Source organism: Anomaloglossus baeobatrachus, chromosome 2, assembly GCF_048569485.1.
Source record: "Anomaloglossus baeobatrachus isolate aAnoBae1 chromosome 2, aAnoBae1.hap1, whole genome shotgun sequence".
NCBI classification, from domain to species: Eukaryota; Metazoa; Chordata; class Amphibia; order Anura; family Aromobatidae; genus Anomaloglossus; species Anomaloglossus baeobatrachus.
The window spans coordinates 135,217,324-135,236,924 of NC_134354.1; the positions used below are offsets into that span (position 1 = coordinate 135,217,324).

At 50.9% G+C, this 19,601-nt stretch overlaps 1 protein-coding gene across 2 annotated transcripts in view; it reads right to left on the reverse strand.

The window, feature by feature from the left end:
• Nucleotides 1-19,601, reverse strand: part of MKS1 (MKS transition zone complex subunit 1) — a 121,058-nt gene that overhangs the window by 65,063 nt on the left and 36,394 nt on the right. For both annotated transcript variants that reach the window (XM_075335361.1, XM_075335362.1), the window contains one exon: nucleotides 4,924-5,028. In XM_075335361.1, the coding sequence (XP_075191476.1) occupies nucleotides 4,924-5,028 (105 nt within the window). The remainder of the gene's footprint in view (nucleotides 1-4,923; nucleotides 5,029-19,601) is intronic.

Sequence of the window (19,601 nt, forward strand, 5' to 3'; positions counted from 1 at the left end):
AGCGCATATCTGGATAAGCGTGGTGTTCCTGGACTGCCTCTCTGAAGGCAGAGTGGTCCAGAAAAATACGTGAAGCTGACTCCTCCACTGGAGGAGCTGTGAGAAATAACCCACATTCTATAGATGGACGCTATAAGATTATTTACTATGGCGTCACGATCAGGTGTATCCAGATTGAGAGCGGTCTCAGGATCAGAATCCTGAGCCGCTACTTCCGCCTCATTACACCGCGAGTCCTTCTGCTAGGACCCTGATGAAACCGAGGCCGCTCATAGTGAGCCCGCTTAGGCTGTCTGGGACTGACGTCCGTGCAGAGCCGTGACTCTGGGATGCGTGTGACATTCCCGGAGCTGTTAGTTGTTCACACTGAGGGGGGCCATGGATCAATGATTCAACAGTGCCCATATTGTGAGAGACATGTCCGGACTGCTAGGCTTCTAGTATCATAGCCATAGTCTCAGAAAAACTGTCAGTAAATACTGCAGACACCGTCCTCATCCCCTGGCCATTAGTGCATACAATGGGAGTCTATGTAACCTGCCGGCCGTATAGCCGTACATGCTGTACCAGCTGTATAGAAAAACATGTGGTTCTGCACCTTTGTTTTACACAGAGAATATGCTGATAACTCCTCCGCATAATCCAGGAGGGTATATACAACGTGCGACCAAACAGTGCAATGTATATAGTACAAGCATATCTATAAGTGCACTTCTGCACTAGTGGGGTTAGCACCACAGGTGCTGCTTAACGCCTGTTGCAGCGATTGTGTGACTATCAGAATGGCAGGGTCTTCCACACTTGTCTCTGTATCGTACAGAAACTGACACTAATGGCTGCCGGCGTCCTTGTAGAGAAGGAAGCCGTGGGCGTGCCTGAGAAAGTGCGGGAATCCGGATTCACAGTGCACACAGTGAGAGGGGTGGAGTATGCAAAACATACTCCAGCTCTCAGCGCTGCAGTGCTATGCAGCGTCACGCCCCTACCCTGACTGTCAGGGCTGTGGGCGGTAACGAAGGGAGACTAGGCCCAGAAGCCGGGGACTCGAGTTAACAGCGCGGCCGCCGTAAAAGCGCGGGCCGCGCTGAAGTCCCCGGCGCACCACAAGTGCCAGCCGCGCCGCAGTCCCAGCGGCCGGCGCGACCGATTCTAGAAGTGGCCAGCGTCCCGCCCCTCTCCTGACTGGCAGGTCTGGGGGCGGGAACGAACGGAAGCAGGCCGCAAAAGCCGGGGACTCTAGTTATCAGCGCGGCCGCCGTAAAAGCGCGGGCCGCGCTGAAGTCCCCGGCGCACCACAAGTGCCAGCCGCGCCGCAGTCCCAGCGGCCGGCGCGACCGATTCCTAGAAGTGGACAGCGTCCCGCCCCTCTCCTGACTGGCAGGTCTGGGGGCGGGAACGAACGGAAGCAGGCCGCAAAAGCCGGGGACTCTAGTTATCAGCGCGGCCGCCATAAAAGCGCAGGCCGCGCTGAAGTCCCCGGCGCACTACAAGTGCCAGCCGCGCCGCAGTCCCAGCGGCCGGCGCGACCAATTCCCATAAGTGAGCCTGCTTCAGCGAAGCTGAATGAGGCCATGGCACAGGCGCCGCAGCGCCGATGTCCCCCGGCGCACTACAACACCCAGCATGCTGCGGTGTGAGCGCCAAATGCACGGGGACACAGAGTACCTTGAGGAAGCAGGGCCATGTCCCTGATGTACTCCGCTCCATCCAGCATCTTCTCCAGGGGCTGTAGATGGAGCACGGTCTCAGTGCCTGGAGACCGGTAAATCCCACTTCACCCAGAGCCCTGTAAAAAGGGATGGGGAAGGAATCAGCATGTGGGCTCCTGCCGCCGTACCCGCAATGGGTACCTCAACCTTACAAACACCTCCGACATACAGTGGGGTGAGAAGGGAGCATGCTGGGGACCCTTAGTATGGGCCCTCTTTTCTTCCATCCGACATAGTCAGCAGCTGCTGCTGACTAAAAAGTGGAGCTATGCGTGGATGTGTTGCCTCCTTCGCACAAAGCACAAAACTGGTGAGCCAGTGATCCCACTGGGGGTGTATAGCCAGAAGGGGAGGGGCCTTACACTTTTAAGTGTAATACTTTGTGTGGCCTCCAGAGGCAATAGCTATACACCCAATTGTCTGGGTCTCCCAATTAGGAGCGAAAAAGAAAAACGGTTGAGAAGTCTGAGGTTTATTATCGTTCGGAAGGAACCGTCCGGTTTTCCTACGAGAAAGAGGGGGGAATAGAACCCCCTTCCCCTTTCTGCAATGGGTACCTCGCACAGGACTGCCTTCCCAATCAACAGCAGGACTTCCGATTCCAGAGCTTGTTGCTCCGACTGCGACCTCCGAAGAGGAGTAATAACGAAATGCTGTGGTGGCTGAAGGAGAAATTGTAACTGGAGATCGTCTCTGATAATGGATCGAATGTAGGCATTGGAGGAAATGCTTTCCCACTGCTCCAGAAAGTGAGAAAGGTATCCCCCGACCGGTAGCCTGGCGTCACTGGACAGATTTCTTTGAGGAGGCTGTGGCGCCCCCGAACATGAAGCCGGAGTCCCGCTTGGGTCTGTGCTCCCACCGCCGATTATCCGGGGGCTGCCTTTGGAGAACCTCTGGCTCCGAATGCCCGTCTGGCTTGATTGGACAGTCCAGCAGAACGAGCCCCTAGTCTGATAACATCTGCTGAGGAATCCGCCAGAAAGGCCGCTGCCCCTTGGAGAAGTGGAAATTTAGATAGGATCTTTTCACGGGAGGCGTTATCCCGCAACTGATCCTCAACCTGTTGGAGCCAGATCATTAGGGAATGGGCTGTGCAGGTATTTGCGATAGCCGGCCTCAAGATCCCTGCAGATGTTTCCCATAAGTGTTTAAGAACGACATCCGCTTTTTTGTCCAGGGGATCTTTCAATGTTCCCGAGTCTTCTAAGGGGATGCCTCCTCGTCGAGAGGACTTCGCGACGGCAGCATCGATCCAAGGTGCCTTATCCCATACGACCGTCTTGTCCTCGTCAAAGGGATATTTTCGCTTGGAGGAGGAGGGGAGAGAATCTGATTTGTCTGGACGCTTCCACTCCTTTTGAATAAGCGCCTCAATCTTTTTGTTGACCGGAAAGGTATGCTTCTTCCTTTCTTCCAGTCCTCCAAACATAACATCCTCCAGGGATCTAGAGGATTTCTCCTCTGTCAACCCCATAGTTGCCCTGACCGATTTAACTAGTGTCCCTATATCATCAATGGAGAAGCACGGTCTGCCTCCTACATCACTGAGGACGAGGAGTCTGAGTCTGAAGTAGTACCGGAGGAAGATGAGGAAGGGGCAGAGTCAACTGGTTTTGATTTTTTCCTCTTTAAGAAAGCCTTCATGGAATCTTGTACCTCTGAGTGGATAGCCGAACGGACGTCCGCTGAGAGTCCCGGAGATTCCTCCGCAATTGTGTGACGAATGCACACCTGACACAACTTCTTTTGCCACTCCTCCGAGAGGGGTTCTCTGCATAGGGGGCACTCCTTATGCTTCTTTTTGGGCATCAATTTTTTTAGGGGCCTAAGAAGGGCAGACAAAAGCGGGGGGGAAACAAAAAAAAACAAAAAAAATCACACAAGGGAACTATGAGTAGGGTGACATTCACGAAGATCACTCATCACCATAGGAATCAAGAGTACCGGTTTTGAAGGCTGTTTTGGAACATCAATAGGTCTCACAGGAGCCGTAGAGTCATGAGAGGATCTGCGGTCATGGCTGCCACGACCCGTCCGGCCAGCGTCACTAGAGTGGTCATCCGTTTTTCTGCCCTGCTGACGACGCACTGGAGAGCGGTGCTGTTCATCCGTATCCATGGCAGAGCACAGGCACAAGCACCTGACAGCGCCAGAAGAGCAGTTTTATATACAATCCTCCGCCTTCCGGTCCCGGGAGAGGCACCTCCCCGTTGCCCCCAGGCTCCCCACGGTGCACGTTTAGGAGTGCCCGCATCCCGGAATGGCAGGCCGCACGCCCCACAGCATTGCATGGGCGCCGCCATCTTCAGCTGGTGACGTCACGCAAGGCCCGCCTCCATATCCCAGCGTGCCTGCCGCGCGGCCGCACACCCGGAAGTCCCAGGCAGCATGGAGCGCAGGGCAGGGAGGAAGGAGCGGCAGACCGGGATCCTAGGAACGGCTCCTGCTGCCCACTCCCGCACGGACACCAGGACCCCCCAAGGGCAGGTGGACGGCGCTTCCAGCTCCGAAGAACGGTGCTACAGGACTCACCCTGCTCTTCCAGACACCGGACGGGGCTGGGTAAGTAGGCAACTTCTTTTCTTCACCGCCGGTTTTCAGAACAGGGGTCCCCCATCAAGGACAGGAAACCAAGTGACGAAGGGAAGAGGTACCGCCCTTTTATTCAGAATGGTTTCCTGTCTTCGCTGGGCGGATCCCTCTCTCTCACGTGGTGCTGTCATGGGTGAGGGGAAAAACTTGTTCCATCATTCCCAAGAAGACTCATGGCTGTACGAGCTCAAAAGGTGTTTCTACTCAATACTGAGCAAAGGGTCTGAATACTTATGACCATGTGATACTTCAGTTTTTCTTGTTTAATAAATTTGAAAACATTTCTACATTTCTGGGGGGTTTTTTTGTCAAGATGGGGTGCAGAGTGTACATTAATGAGAAAAAAAAATGAACTTTTTTGAATTTACCAAATGGCTGCAATGAAACAGAGAGTGAAAAATTTAAAAGGGGTTTGAATAGTTTCCGTACCCACTGTATATAATAAATAAGGAGCATATTCCTTGAGAAACCATAAATTAGTAAAAAGAGAATAGAGATGTGGTGCAAGCAATAATGTTAGTTTATTTTCTAATTCTATTTTGTTAAATAGAGGTTCTCCTTTAAAGACCGTAAGTCAGACTTTTAGTGGTTTTAATTTAGCATAAGTCACCTGCATTACCTGTACGGCCCTTTAGTTCCAGTGACATCAGGTTTTAAAGTGATGACTCCATTATTATCTACACGTATAGTACAAAGAACGTGTTCATTCTCCTTCAATCCTAATCTGTGCAATGAATACAGAGAAGACAATATGATCGTAAGACAATGGACTTAATTGCAATATGCTGGTAGATTTGTTAAATGTAGAAAATGATAACGATCTTGAGTACATGTGCGTACACAGATTTAGACAAGACTATTACCTTCTTTATTAACCATGTAATGCAAAATCACGTAAATGTATGCCATTGCAGGGGTAACACTATGTAGAGGGGCCTCTGTTCACAACATATGTGTCTGATGCCGGCCTTTGTTTCTAAAAGCAACAGGCGGCGCTGCTCTCTAATTATTATTATTATTATTATTAATAATAATTATATTCATTTATATAGCGCTATTAATTCCACAGCACTTTACATACATTGGCAACACTATCCCCATTGGGGCTCACAATCTAGAGTCCTTATCTGTATGTCTTTGGAGTATGGGAGGAAACCGGAGTACCCGGAGGAAGCCCACGCAAGCACGGGGAGAACATACAAACTCCTTGCAGATAGTATCCTTGGTGGGATTTGAACCCAGGACCCCAGCGCTGCAAGACTGCAGTGCTAACCACTGAGCCACCGTGCCGCCCATGCTGCTATTAACCATTTAAATGCTGCTGTCAAACTCTAGCAGTGGTATTTAAATTGAAAACCTACCGGCTCCCCATAACGCAATCGGGGGGGGGGGGGGGCAACAATGGGTTACCATGGCAGCCAAGAGACACTTTGGAGCTGAAGCCCATCCTTTTCATATATAGGCTTGATTGGAGGAAACAGCGCAAAGAAGGGAATTTTGTTTACTTACCGTAAATTCCTTTTCTTCTAGCTCCAATTGGGAGACCCAGACAATTGGTGTATAGCTATTGCCTCCGGAGGCCACACAAAGTATTACACTTAAAAGTGTAAGGCCCCTCCCCTTCTGGCTATACACCCCCAGTGGGATCACTGGCTCACCAGTTTTAGTGCCAAAGCAAGAAGGAGGAAAGCCAATAACTGGTTTAAAGACCAATTCAATCCGAGGAAACATCGGAGAACTGAACCATACCACATGAACAACATGTGTACCCGAAAAAAACAGAAAAACCCCGAGAAAACAGGGCGGGTGCTGGGTCTCCCAATTGGAGCTAGAAGAAAAGGAATTTACGGTAAGTAAACAAAATTCCCTTCTTCTTTTTCGCTCCTAATTGGGAGACCCAGACAATTGGGACGTCCAAAAGCAGTCCCTGGGTGGGTAAAAGAATACCTCGTGATAGGGCCGTCAAACAGCCCTTTCCTACAGGTGGGCAATCACCGCCTGAAGGACTTATCTACCTAGGCTGGCGTCTGCCGAAGCGTAGGTATGCACCTGAAAATGCTTGGTAAAAGTATGCAGACTCAATCAGGTAGGTGCCTGACACACCTGCTGAGCCGTAGCCTGGTGCCGTAATGCCCAGGATGCACCCACGGCTCTGGTAGAATGGGCCTTCAGCCTTGAGAGAACCAGAAGCCCAGTAGAACTGTAGGTTTCAAGAATTGGTTCCTCGATCCCCCGAGCCAGGGTGGATTCAGAAGCTTGCGACTGTTTACGCCGACCAGCGACAAGGACAAAGAGTGCATCCGGGTGGCGCAGGAGCGCCATGCGGGAAGTAGAACCTGAGTGCTCTCACCAGAACCAACAGATGCAAATCCTTCTGAAATTGATGGACTGGACGAGGACACAAAGAAGGTGAGGTGATATCCTGATTGATATGAAAGTGGGATACCACCTTAGGGAGAAATTCCGGAATCGGACGCAGAACTACCCTGTCCTGGTGAAGGACCAGGAAGGGAGATTTGTATGAGAGCGTTGCTAGCTCGGAAACTCTCCTAAGAGACGAGACCGTTACTAGAAGGCCACTTCCCGAGAAAAGCGGGAAGGGAGACCTCTTTCAAAGGCTCGAAAGGCGGCATCTGGAGAGCAATTAGAACCTTGTTCAGATCCCAGGGCTCTAACGGCCGCTTGTACGGAGTGCTGAGACGACAAACTCCCCGTAGGAACGTGCGTACCTGAGGAAGTCGTTTCTGAAAAAATACAGATAGCGCTGAGACTTGTCCCTAAAGGGAACTGAGCGACAACCCTTTTTCCAACCTAGATTGCAGGAAGGAAGGAAACATAGACGATGCAACCGGCCAGGGAGAAACACCCTGCGCCGAGCACCGAGATAAGAATATCTTCCACGTCCTGTGGTCAATCTTGGCGGACGTTGGTATGCTAGCCTGTCTCATGGTGGCAACCACGTCCTGAGGTAATCCTGACGACACTAGGTTCCAGGACTCAATGCCACACCATCAGGTTGAGGGCCGTAGAATTCAAATGGAAGAATGGCCCTTGAGACAGCCAGTCTGATTGGTCTGGTAGTGCCCCCGGTTAGCCTACCGTGAGGCACCACAGAACCGGGAACCACAACATCCTCGGCCAATCTGTAGCGACGAGGATGGCGCGGCCGCAGTCGGTCCTGATCTAGCGCAGCACTCTGGGCAACAATGCCAGAGGTGGCACATAAGGTAGCTGGAACTGCGACCAATGCTGAACTAAGGCGTCTGCCGCCAGAGCTCGATGATTGTGAAACCGTGCCATGAAGCTGGCACATTGTTGTTGTGCCGTGACGCCATTAGATCGACGTCCGGCCTCTGTCAGCGGCGCCAGATCTCCCGAAACCCGTCCGGGTGAAGAGACCATACCCTTTCGGCCACACCCCGGCGACTTAGGAAGTCAGCTTCCTAGTTTTCCACGCCTGGGATGTGAACTGTGGATATGGTGGATGCCGTGTCTTCCACCCACATCAGAACCTGCCGGACTTCCTGGAAGGCTTGCCGGTTGCGCGTTCTTCCTTGGTGGTTGATGTATGCCACCGCTGTGGAGTTGTCCGACTGAAGTCGGATTTGCTTGCTGTCCAGCTGCTGTTGGAAGGTTTGTAGGGCAAGATACACTGCTCTGTGTTCAAGAACATTGATCTGAAGGGTGGACTCTTGCTGAGTCCACGTACCCTGAGCGCTGTGGTGGAGAAAAACTGCTCCCCACCCTGATAGACTCGCGTCTGTCGTAACTATCGCCCAGGATGGGGATAGGAAGGACCTTCTTTTTGACCATGAGGTGGGAAGAAGCCACCACCGTAGAGATTCCTTGGCCGCCTGAGAAAGAAAGACGACTCTGTTGAGGGAGGTCGACTCCCCGTCCCATTGGCGGAGAATGTCACATTGTAGTGGACGCAGATGAAACTGCGCGAAAAGAACTGCCTCCATTGCTACCATCTTACGTAGGAAGTGCATGAGGCGTCTCAATGTGTGCGACTGGTTCTTAAAGAAGAGATTGCAGCCCGTAGTGAATGCTGTTTGTCTAGCGGAAGCTTCACTATCGCTGAGAGAGTATGAAACTCCATGCCTAGATATGTTAGCGATAGGGTCGGGGTCGGATCTGACTTCAAAAAGTTGATGATCCACCCAAAACTCTAGAGAGTCTCCAGCGCAACGTTCGGGCAGTGTCGGCATGTTTCCTAAGAGAGTGCCTTGACAAGTAGATCGTCTAAATATGGGATCACAGAGTGACCCTGAGAGTGCAGGACTGTGACTACTGCTGCCCTGACCTTGGCGAAGACCAGTGGGACTGTCGCTAGCCGGAAGGTAGAGCTACGAACAGAAGGTGTTCGTCTCCTATAACGAAGCGTAGAAACGCTAGTGCTCTGGATCAATCGGCACGTGTGGATAAGCATCCTTGATGCCTAATGATGCTAGGAAATCTCCTTGGGACATTGAGGCGATGACATGGCGGAGGGATTACATCCGGAACCGCCTGGTGTCCACGAGCTTGCTGAGCAGTTTTAGATCCAGAACGGGACGGAACGGCCCGTTCTTATAGGCACCGCGAATAATTTGGGGTAAAAACCGTGACCTTGTTCCTGAAGAGGAACGGGGGTCATCACTCTTTCTGCCTATAGAGTGCACCCTGTTTGCAGAAGAGCAGCGGCTCGGCCGGGAGGTGGAGAAGTTCTGAAGAATCGAGTTGGAGGACGAGAAGTGAGCTCTATCCTGTACCCGTGAGACAGAATGTCTCACACCCAACGGTCATTGACCTATGGCAGCTAAATATCGCCAAGGCGGGTGAGCCTGCTACCGACCGAGGATGCGGACAGAGGAGGCCGCAAGTCATGAGGAAGCCGCCTTGGAAGCGGGTTTTCAGACTGTCTCTTTTTTGGGCGTGACTGAGCCCGCCAAGAATCTGAGCTCCTCTGATCCTTTTGAGTCCACATTGGACGAGGAAAAATGGGACCTGCCGGAGCCTCGAAAAGACCGAAACCACGACTGCCTCCTGCTCTGTTGGGGTTTGTTGTGTCCGGGCTGAGGAAAGGATGAATCCTTACCCCTGGACTGTTTAATGGTTACATCCAAACGCTCACCAAACAGTCGGTCAGCAGAAAAAGGCAACTGGTTAAGCAACCTTTTTTGGAAGCAGAATCTGCCTTCCATTCACTTAACGAGCAGACCAGGCTCTGCTTAAAAACACGGAGCAGCGGAGGCTACTGCCGTACGGTTCGCAGAGTCTAGGGCAACCTGAATCGCGTAAGAAACAAATGCAGACATTTGAGAGGTTAAGGATGCCACCTGCGGCACAGATGTACGTGTAACCGTGTCAATCTGTGTAAGACAAGCTGAAATAGCTTGGAGTGCCCCAAGGGTGAGAATGCTGGAGCCAACGGTGCGCCGACAGTCTCATAGATGGATTTAGACCAGAGATCCATCTGTCTGTCAGTGGCATCTTTAAGTGCAGCTCCATCTCCCACTGCAACTATGGATCTAGCTACAAGCCTGGAGATTGGAGGATGCCGCTTGGGACACTGGGTCCAGTCCTTGACCACGTCAGGGGGCAGGGATAACGTGTATCCTAAGCCGTTTGGAGAAGCGCATATCTGGATAAGTGTGGTGTTCCTGGACTGCCTCTCTGAAGGCAGAGTGGTCCAGAAAAATACGTGAAGCTGACTCCTCCACTGGAGGAGCTGGGTGAGAAATAACCAACATTCTATTGATGGACGCTATAAGATTATTCACTATGGCGTCACCATTAGGTGTATCCAGATTGAGAGCGGTCTCAGGATCAGAATCCTGAGCCGCTACTTCCGCCTCATTACACAGAGAGTCCTTCTGCTAGGACCCTGATGAAACCGAGGGCCGCTCATAGTGAGCCCGCTTAGGCTGTCTGGGACTGACGTCTGTGCAGAGCCGTGACTCTGGGATGCGTGTGACATTCCCGGAGCTGTTAGTTGTTCACACTGAGGGGGGCCATGGATCAATGATTCAACAGTGCCCATGTTGTGAGAGACATGTCCGGACTGCTAGGCTTCTAGTATCATAGCCATAGTCTCAGAAAATCTGTCAGTAAATACTGCAGACACCGTCCTCATCCTCTGGCCATTAGCAGAGACTCCGGCTGAGTTGGCGTCTGCCGCCAGATATAATGGGGGTCTATGTAACCTGCCGGCCGTATAGCCGTACATGCTGTACCGGCTGCATAGAAAAACATGTGGTTCTGCACCTTTGTTTTACACAGAGAATATGCTGATAACTCCTCCGCACAATCCAGGAGGGTATATACAACGTGCGACCAAACAGTGCAATGTATATAGTACAAGCATATCTATAAGTGCACTTCTGCACTAGTGGGGTTAGCACCACAGGTGCTGCTTAACGCCTGTTGCAGCGATTGTGTGACTATCAGAATGCCAGGGTCTTCCACACTTGTCTCTGTATCGTACAGAAACTGACACTAATGGCTGCCGGCGTCCTTTAGAGAAGGAAGCCGTGGGCGTGCCTGAGAAAGTGCGGGAATCCGGTTTCACAGTGCACACAGTGAGAGGGGTGGAGTATGCAAAACATACTCCAGCTCTCAGCGCTGCTGTGCTATGCAGCGTCACGCCCCTACCCTGACTGTCAGGCCTGTGGGCGGTAACGAAGGGAGACTAGGCCCAGAAGCCGGGGACTCGAGTTAATAAGCGCGGCCGGCATATCAGTGCTGGCCGGCGCGGAAGTCCCCGGCGCACCACAAATCCCAGCGGCGCCTTAAATAAAAATGGCAGCGGCGGTTAGCGCAGTAGTCACCCAATACACTAACACACCCAGCAACGCTGTGGTGTGCGATGGCACTAGTGCGGACAGCGCCGCTGTCCATGGCGCACTAACACACCCAGCAGTGCTGCCGTGTGTCTGCGCGGTCCCCACAGGGACACAGAGTACCTCCATGTAGCAGGGCCATGTCCCTGAAGATACTCCGCTCCATGTCCAGCAGATACCAGGGGCTGTGGATGGAGCACGGTCTCAGTGCCTGGAGACCGATAGAATCCCACTTCACCCAGAGCCCTGTAAAAAGGGATGGGGAAGGAAGCAGCATGTGGGCTCCAGCCTCCGTACCCGCAATGGGTACCTCAACCTTAACAAACACCTCCGACATGAAGTGGGGTGAGAAGGGAGCATGCTGGGAGCCCTGTATGGGCCCTCTTTTCTTCCATCCGACATAGTCAGCAGCTGCTGCTGACTAAACAGTGGAGCTATGCGTGGATGTGTTGCCTCCTTCGCACAAAGCACAAAAACTGGTGAGCCAGTGATCCCACTGGGGGTGTATAGCCAGAAGGGGAGGGGCCTTACACTTTTAAGTGTAATACTTTGTGTGGCCTCCGGAGGCAATAGCTATACACCAATTGTCTGGGTCTCCCAATTAGGAGCGAAAAAGAAATAGGCTCTTAGATGTGAGGTACAATGAACCTACAACTTAGGTTTCGCTCATCTGGAGGGCTTGTGTCAGACACAACCACTGGTAAAAATCTTGGTATAACAGCTGCTGCAGCCCCAATAATAAGGATACTTTGTGATCGTCAGTAGCCGCTCATATACAGCCACTCAAATACAGGCTTAGCATATCATATAAGGCAAAACTACGTACCTTTGCCATATCAAACCCTTTGCCTTGCCATGACTTGTATATCCATCATGAATAGATTGCAGATGCAAGGAGCAGCTTCAGGAGCTGAGCCCGCACCACACCTGCTTATAGCAACAGCGGTCATTGCTGTTTAAGCACTTAAATGCAACTATCAATGTCTGACAGTGGTATTTAAGTCCAGAGATCCTGATGGGGCAGTGTCTATGTGCCCACCAGCCCCAGCAACGTGACTGAGTGATACTGATAGGTAGCCATAATATCCTGGGCCTCCTGAAGGGCCTCGTCACCACCAGGTTGGTTTTTCTGTTAATCCAAGCCTCAGCTGCCCTGGAGAATCATATTGCCATTTTTGCTGCACAATGAATGCTGTAAAAATATAACAAAAAAATGGTGGAATTGCGCTTTTTTTCTCCCCCATTGCACAACAGCTTGGATTTCATTTTTTATGGTTTTCTCACATTAATATGGTAAAAGGAATAGTGTCATTCACAACTACAACATGTCCCACCCAAATAATAAGCCCTCATATGTTAACACAAAAACTAAAAGGTTGGACGGGGAGGAAGAAATAAAATAGCATAAACAAAAATTGGCTGCATCCTTAAAGGTTTAAAAAAGGGTGTATTTTTTAATAAGTGCTAATAACACTTCTGCTTTTAATAAGTTAATAGTTTATAGTTAGCCCATTGTTGATTTATTCCTTGATTTATCTTGTATCCATTATACACAGATTTCCCTAAGCCCGAACTGCAGTAACATGCCCACTAATACCGGCGTCCGGCTGGCTCCACTACAGTCAATTACAACATGTGATTGCAGCCCAAGCGGCTAAACGAAGTGTGGCCATACAGACTGACCTGGTACTGGAGTATGTGTGTGAGGGGGGAGGAAGCACTAAAGGGATCATTTCTGGCACCTATAAAGATATACTACATACCTTTCTTTTAAACTACCCAATTAAAACTAAATCTAAATGGGAGGAGGAAGTTGGGCCGATAACGGAGGAGGTGTGGGAGAGTATCCTGGAGTATGTCCCTAAACTTTACATGAGCGAACCGGCCAGACTGTCTCACCTATACGTGATTCACCGGGTATATAGGTCTCCTTTACTGATGTTTAAAATGGGGTTGAAAAGGAATTCGGAGTGTCCAAGGTGTCAGGGACCTGACGCAGGTATTTTTCATATGATGTGGTCTTGTCCGAGATTGGTCTCCTTTTGGACTAAGGTTATCCACAAGATAGGAAGAACATATGGGTGTGTCCTCCCCAGGGAACCAGTGATATGCCTATTGGGATATGTTGAGGAGCTTGGGGTGGAAAATACTATGAAAATTGCCATTGCTAGGCTGCTGTATGCGGTAAGAAAGCTAATCGCCAGGTCCTGGATTAAAAAAGACCCCCCGACCAGGGGAGAGTACATTAAAAGGGTGAAATGTATTCTTCAGCTGGAACAGGGAGTGTATGAAAGAAGGGGGAATGTTAAAATGTTTGAGAAACTATGGTCTCCTTGGCTGCAATGCGAATAAGACGAGTGATGGACCAGTAAACTGATTTGGGACTGGGATAGCCGTCTGAGACCTCTGATGTGTGTGTTTTGTTTTATTTGTGTTACTAGTTGTTCCTCCTGCACAACGGGATGGTTGCTATATTGCAGTTGGAGGGTATTCTAAGTGTGTACTATATGGGATGTAGTATAGGGGAGAAGTGTTGCTGCCGGGGTGGGGGAGGGGGGCGGGAGGGGGAGTTAAAGGGGTAATAGATGTGGTAAATTTAATTTAGATGCCGATTTATTATTCTGTTGTATGTATTCTGTTTTAAAAAAGTATCTGATTTAAAAAAAAAAAAAAAACATGCCCACTAAATATAGCGGCTATAAATACAAGCAATGCTACAGTATATACTAAAAATATATAATACTATACATACACATTATATAGTATTTACATATTATATAGTGTATACTAATAATATATCCTATATATACACACACACATTATATAGTATATACATATTGTATCATATATACTAACTATATAATACTATTTCATACACATTATATACATATTGTATCGTATATACCAATAATATATATTCTACATACACATTGTATAGTATATACATATTGTATCGTATATATCAACAGACACACACACACACACACACACACACACACACACATTATATAGTATAAACATTGTATCATATATACTAACTATATAATACTATTTTATACACATTATATAGTATATAGATATTATATAGTGTATACTAATGTATATCTATATATATAATTGCCTTATTCTGTCTGTCTGTCTTGCTCCAAAATTGTGTCCTTACGGTGACACAAAGCTGATTGGCCGCTGGGCTCACCATGGCCCCGCCCCCCCCCCCGCCGCACGGATTGGCCGCTCGCCCAGGCTGCGCCCTCACACGGATTGGCCGGCCGCTCGCCCAGGCTCCGCCCCCCCCACAGATTGGCCTCTTGCCCCAGCACCCTGCAGGCATTGGCAACTCGGCCACGCCCCGCCCCCCTCACGCAATGCACGCTAGCTCTGGCCCCGCCCCCCCCACGCATTCCCCGAACCGACACGGTCACGGAGCCACGACTACCAGGTGAGTACTGTACCCCTGGGACCCCACATCGGCGTACGCCGCCAAACCAGCCGACACATACACTCGCATTGCTGGGGCTGGCCACCGTATGCTGGTGTGGGCTCCTGTGCGAGCGGGGGACGAGATATGCTGGTAACCATGGTAGCATAGTTACCAGCGCATCAAGGTCCTGCAGCGGCGGAACATACACACACGCACACACATAACAGCACACACACACACACACATCAGATCACACTCACTCTCACACACACCTCACACACACATCACATCGCATCCACACACTCACAACATCCTGGGATATCGCTTGCTTCTCGGCGGCGATACTGTGCTGTGAGCTTCCAGGACCTGCCGGAGGATCACATGGCCAGAAGCATGTGGTATCTCCGGATGTTGTGAGTATGAGCGCGTATGTGCAATATCGTCAATGTGTGTGTGCGTGAGTGTATGCGATCGGGTGTGTGTGAGTGTATGCGATCGAGTGTGTGTGAGTGTATGCGATCGGGTGTGTGTGGGTGTGTGTGAGTGTATGCGATCGTATCTGTGAGTGTCGGCAGAGGAGCACGGCGTGCTGGAGGAGGATGGGAGGAGAGAGGCTGATCCTGGGGAAGGCTGGGATGGGGAGGATGAGAGAAGAGAGGCTGATGCTGGGGGAGGCTGAGGCTGGGGGAGGCTGAGGCTGGGGTAGGCTGGGAGGAGAGAGGCTGATGCTGGGAGGAGAGAGGTTGATGCTGGGAGGAGAGAGGCTGGGGTAGGCTGGGAAAAGAGAGGCTGATGCTGGGAAGAGAGAGGCTGATGCTGGGAGGAGAGAGGCTGATGCTGGGAGGAGAGAGGCTGATGCTGGGAGGAGAGAGGCTGATGCTGGGAGGAGAGAGGCTGATGCTGGGAGGAGAGAGGCTGATGCTGGGGGAGGCTGATGCTGGGGGAGGCTGATGCTGGGGGAGGCTGATGCTGGGGGAGGCTGAGGCTGGGGGAGGCTGGGAGGAGAGAGGCTGATGCTGGGAGGAGAGAGGCTGATGCTGGGAGGAGAGAGGCTGATGCTGGGAGGAGAGAGGCTGAAGCTGGGGGAGGCTGAGACTGGGGGAGGCTGGGAGGAGAGAGGCTGATGCTGGGAGGAGAGAGGCTGATGCTGGGGACAGAAAAGGCTGATGCTGAGAGGAGAGAGGCTGATGCTGGGATGAGAGAGGCTGATGCTGGGGACAGAGAGGCTGATGCTGGGGACAGAGAGGCTGATGCTGGGGACAGAGAGGCTGATGCTGGGGACAGAGAGGCTGATGCTGGGGACAGAGAGGCTGATGCTGGGGACAGAGAGGCTGATGCTGGGGACAGAGAGGCTGATGCTGGGGACAGAGAGGCTGATGCTGGGGACAGAGAGGCTGATGCTGGGGACAGAGAGGCTGATGCTGGGGACAGAGAGGCTGATGCTGGGGACAGAGAGGCTGATGCTGGGGACAGAGAGGCTGATGCTGGGGACAGAGAGGCTGATGCTGGGGACAGAGAGGCTGATGCTGGGGACAGAGAGGCTGATGCTAGGAGGAAAGAGGCTGATGCTGCGGGTAGAGAGGCTGATGCTGGGAGGAGAGAGGCTGATGCTGGGAGGAGAGAGGCTGATGCTGGTGCAGCATGGGGGATGGAGCACGATGGGGGGTGCGCAGCATGGGGGATGGAGCACGTTTGGGAGTGCGCAGCATGGCGGATGGAGCACGTTTGGGAGTGCGCAGCATGGCGGATGGAGCACGTTTGGGAGTGTGCAGCATGGCGGATGGACCACGTTTGGGAGTGCGCAGCATGGCGGATGGAGCACGTTTGGGAGTGCGCAGCATGGCGGATGGAGCACGTTTGGGAGTGCGCAGCATGGCGGATGGAGCACGTTTGGGAGTGCGCAGCATGGCGGATGGAGCACGTTTGGGAGTGCGCAGCATGGGGGATGCAGCACGATGGGGAGTGCGGAGTATGGCGGATGGAGCACGTTTGGGAGTGCGCAGCATGGCGGATGGAGCACGTTTGGGAGTGCACAGCATGGCGGATGGAGCACGTTTAGGAGTGCGCAGCATGGTGGATGGAGCACGTTTGGGAGTGCGCAGCATGGCGGATGGAGCACGTTTGGGAGTGCACAGCATGGGAGATGGAGCACGATGGGGAGTGCGCAGCATAGGGGATGGAGCACGATGGGGAGTGCGCTGCATGGGGGATGGAGCACGATGGGAAGCACACACCTCCCCCCAACACACACACACACACACACGCGCGCACACACACTGGGAACCACAAACAACTGCCCTACACAGACACCCACACACACAGACAACGCTGCACACACACAACACCCAACACACAAACACCGCGGCACACACAAATATACGCACGTACCGCACAACACACACATTGTACAAAACATACCTCCCTCCAAAACACACCACACACACACAAACCGCGCAACACACACACACACAACGCTACAGACACACAGCGCTCCACAAACAACGCAACACACATACAACACCGCTCTCACCCCCCGCCACACCCAGAACATGCACAGCGCCCTACACAAACACTTGGTAACTACACACAACAACATCTATATATATATATATATATATATATATATATATATATATATATATATATATATATATAACAAAAATCATACATTAACTACACAAAACGTAAACCTTCTAGTCTATATATATATATATATGTATATATATATATATATATATATATATATATATATATATGTATATATATATATATATATATATTTACACACACATATATACATACACATATATACACACACACATATAGTATATACATATTGTATCGTATATATTAATATATATTATACATACACATTATATAGTATATACATATTGTATCGTGTATACTAAAACTATATAATATACATACACATTATATAATATATACTAATATATATTATACATACACATTATATAGTATATACATATTGTATCGTATATACTAATACTATATAGTAATATCCATACACATTATATAATATATACTAATAATAAAGAGAATTTTGTTACTTACCGTAAATTCTTTTTCTTATAGTTCCGTATTGGGAGACCCAGACCATGGGTGTTTAGCTTCTGCCTCCGGAGGACACACAAAGTACTACACTTAAAAGTGTAGCTCCTCCCTCTGAGCTTATACACCCCCTGGTAGCCAGTCCTAGCCAGTTTAGTGCAAAAGCTGAAGGAGAATAGCCACCCACAAGTAGAACCGAGTAAGAACCGGAACAACCGGAGACACTGTCCACGACAACAGCCGGTGATAACACACGGAACAAGAAAATTGCCAACAGGCAACAGGGAGGGTGCTGGGTCTCCCAAGACGGAACTATAAGAAAAAGAATTTACGGTAAGTAACAAAATTCTCTTTTTCTTTATCGTTCCTTTGGGAGACCCAGACCATGGGACGTTCCAAAGCTGTCCCTGGGTGGGAATAAACAGAAAAAACTAAGAAGTAGGCGGAGCCTAACTTCACAAGTGGGCGACAGCCGCCTGAAGGATGCGTCTGCCCAAGCTCGCATCTGCCGAAGCATGAGCATGCACTTGGTAGTGCTTCGAAAAGGTATGCAGGCTAGTCCAAGTGGCAGCCTGACAGACTTGTTGAGCCGTAGCCTGGTGCCTAAAAGCCCAAGAGGCACCGACAGCTCTGGTCGAGTGTGCTTTGATCCCCGGCGGGGGAGGCACCTGAGTACTCTGGTATGAGTCCAAAATGGTCAATCTAATCCAACGGGCCAAGGTCGGCTTAGAAGCAGAGAGACCCTTGCGCCGCCCTGTGGTTAGCACAAAAAGAGAGGTGCACCGCCTAAGCGCAGCGGTGCGAGCCACATAAATCCGGAGAGCACGCACCAGATCTAGAGTATGCAGCGCTTTCTCAAAGCGATGAACAGGGGCCGGACAGAAGGAAGGCAAGGAAATATCCTGGTTAAGGTGGAAGGGAGAGACCACCTTAGGAAGAAAGTCCGGGGTCGGACAGAGAACTACCTTGTCTTGGTGAAAAACCAAAAAAGGTGACTCAGAGGAGAGCTCAGCCAAATCAGAGACTCTCCTGAGAGAAGTTATGGCAACTAGAAAGGCCACCTTTTGAGAAAGACGATACAAAGAAACCTCCCTAAGAGGCTCAAAGGGGGGTTTCTGCAATACCGTGAGGACCAAGTTAAGGTCCCAGGGATCCAAGGGCCGCCGATAAGGCGGAATGATGTGAGACGCACCTTGCATGAAGGTGCGGATCTGAGCCAGCCGGGCGATACGCCGCTGGAACAGCACTGATAGAGCTGAGACTTGTCCCTTGAGAGAGTTGAGGGACAGTCCTAGCTGCAGACCGGACTGTAAAAAAGACAGAAGGGTCGGCAACGAAAATGGCCAAGGAGAATGGCCGGAAGAGCGACACCAGGACAGGAAAATTTTCCAAGTCCTGTGATAGATCTTGACGGAGGAAGACTTACGGGCCCGAGTCATAGTGGAGATGACTTCAGGAGGAATACCAGAAGCCGTCAAAATCCAGGACTCAAGAGCCACGCCGTCAATTTGAGTGCCGCAGAATTCGGGCGGAAAAACGGACCTTGCGAGAGCAGGTCTGGACGGTCCGGAAGATGCCACGGCATCTCCACGGACAGTTGGAGCAGCTCCGGATACCAAGCTCGCCTGGGCCAGTCCGGTGCAATGAGGATGACTCGACGGCCCTCCATTCTGATCTTGCGCAGGACTCTGGGCAAGAGAGCTAGAGGGGGAAACACGTAGGACAGACGAAACTGGTACCAGTCTTGAACCAGAGCGTCCGCGGCGAAGGCCTGAGGATCGTGGGAGTGAGCCACGTAAACCGGAACCTTGTTGTTGTGACGGGATGCCATTAGGTCCACGTCCGGAGTGCCCCACTTGCGGCAGATTGACTGAAACACTGCCGGGTGCAGAGACCACTCGCCACCGTCCACGGATTGACGGCTGAGATAATCTGCCTCCCAGTTTTCTACGCCAGGGATGTGGACTGCGGATATGGTGGACT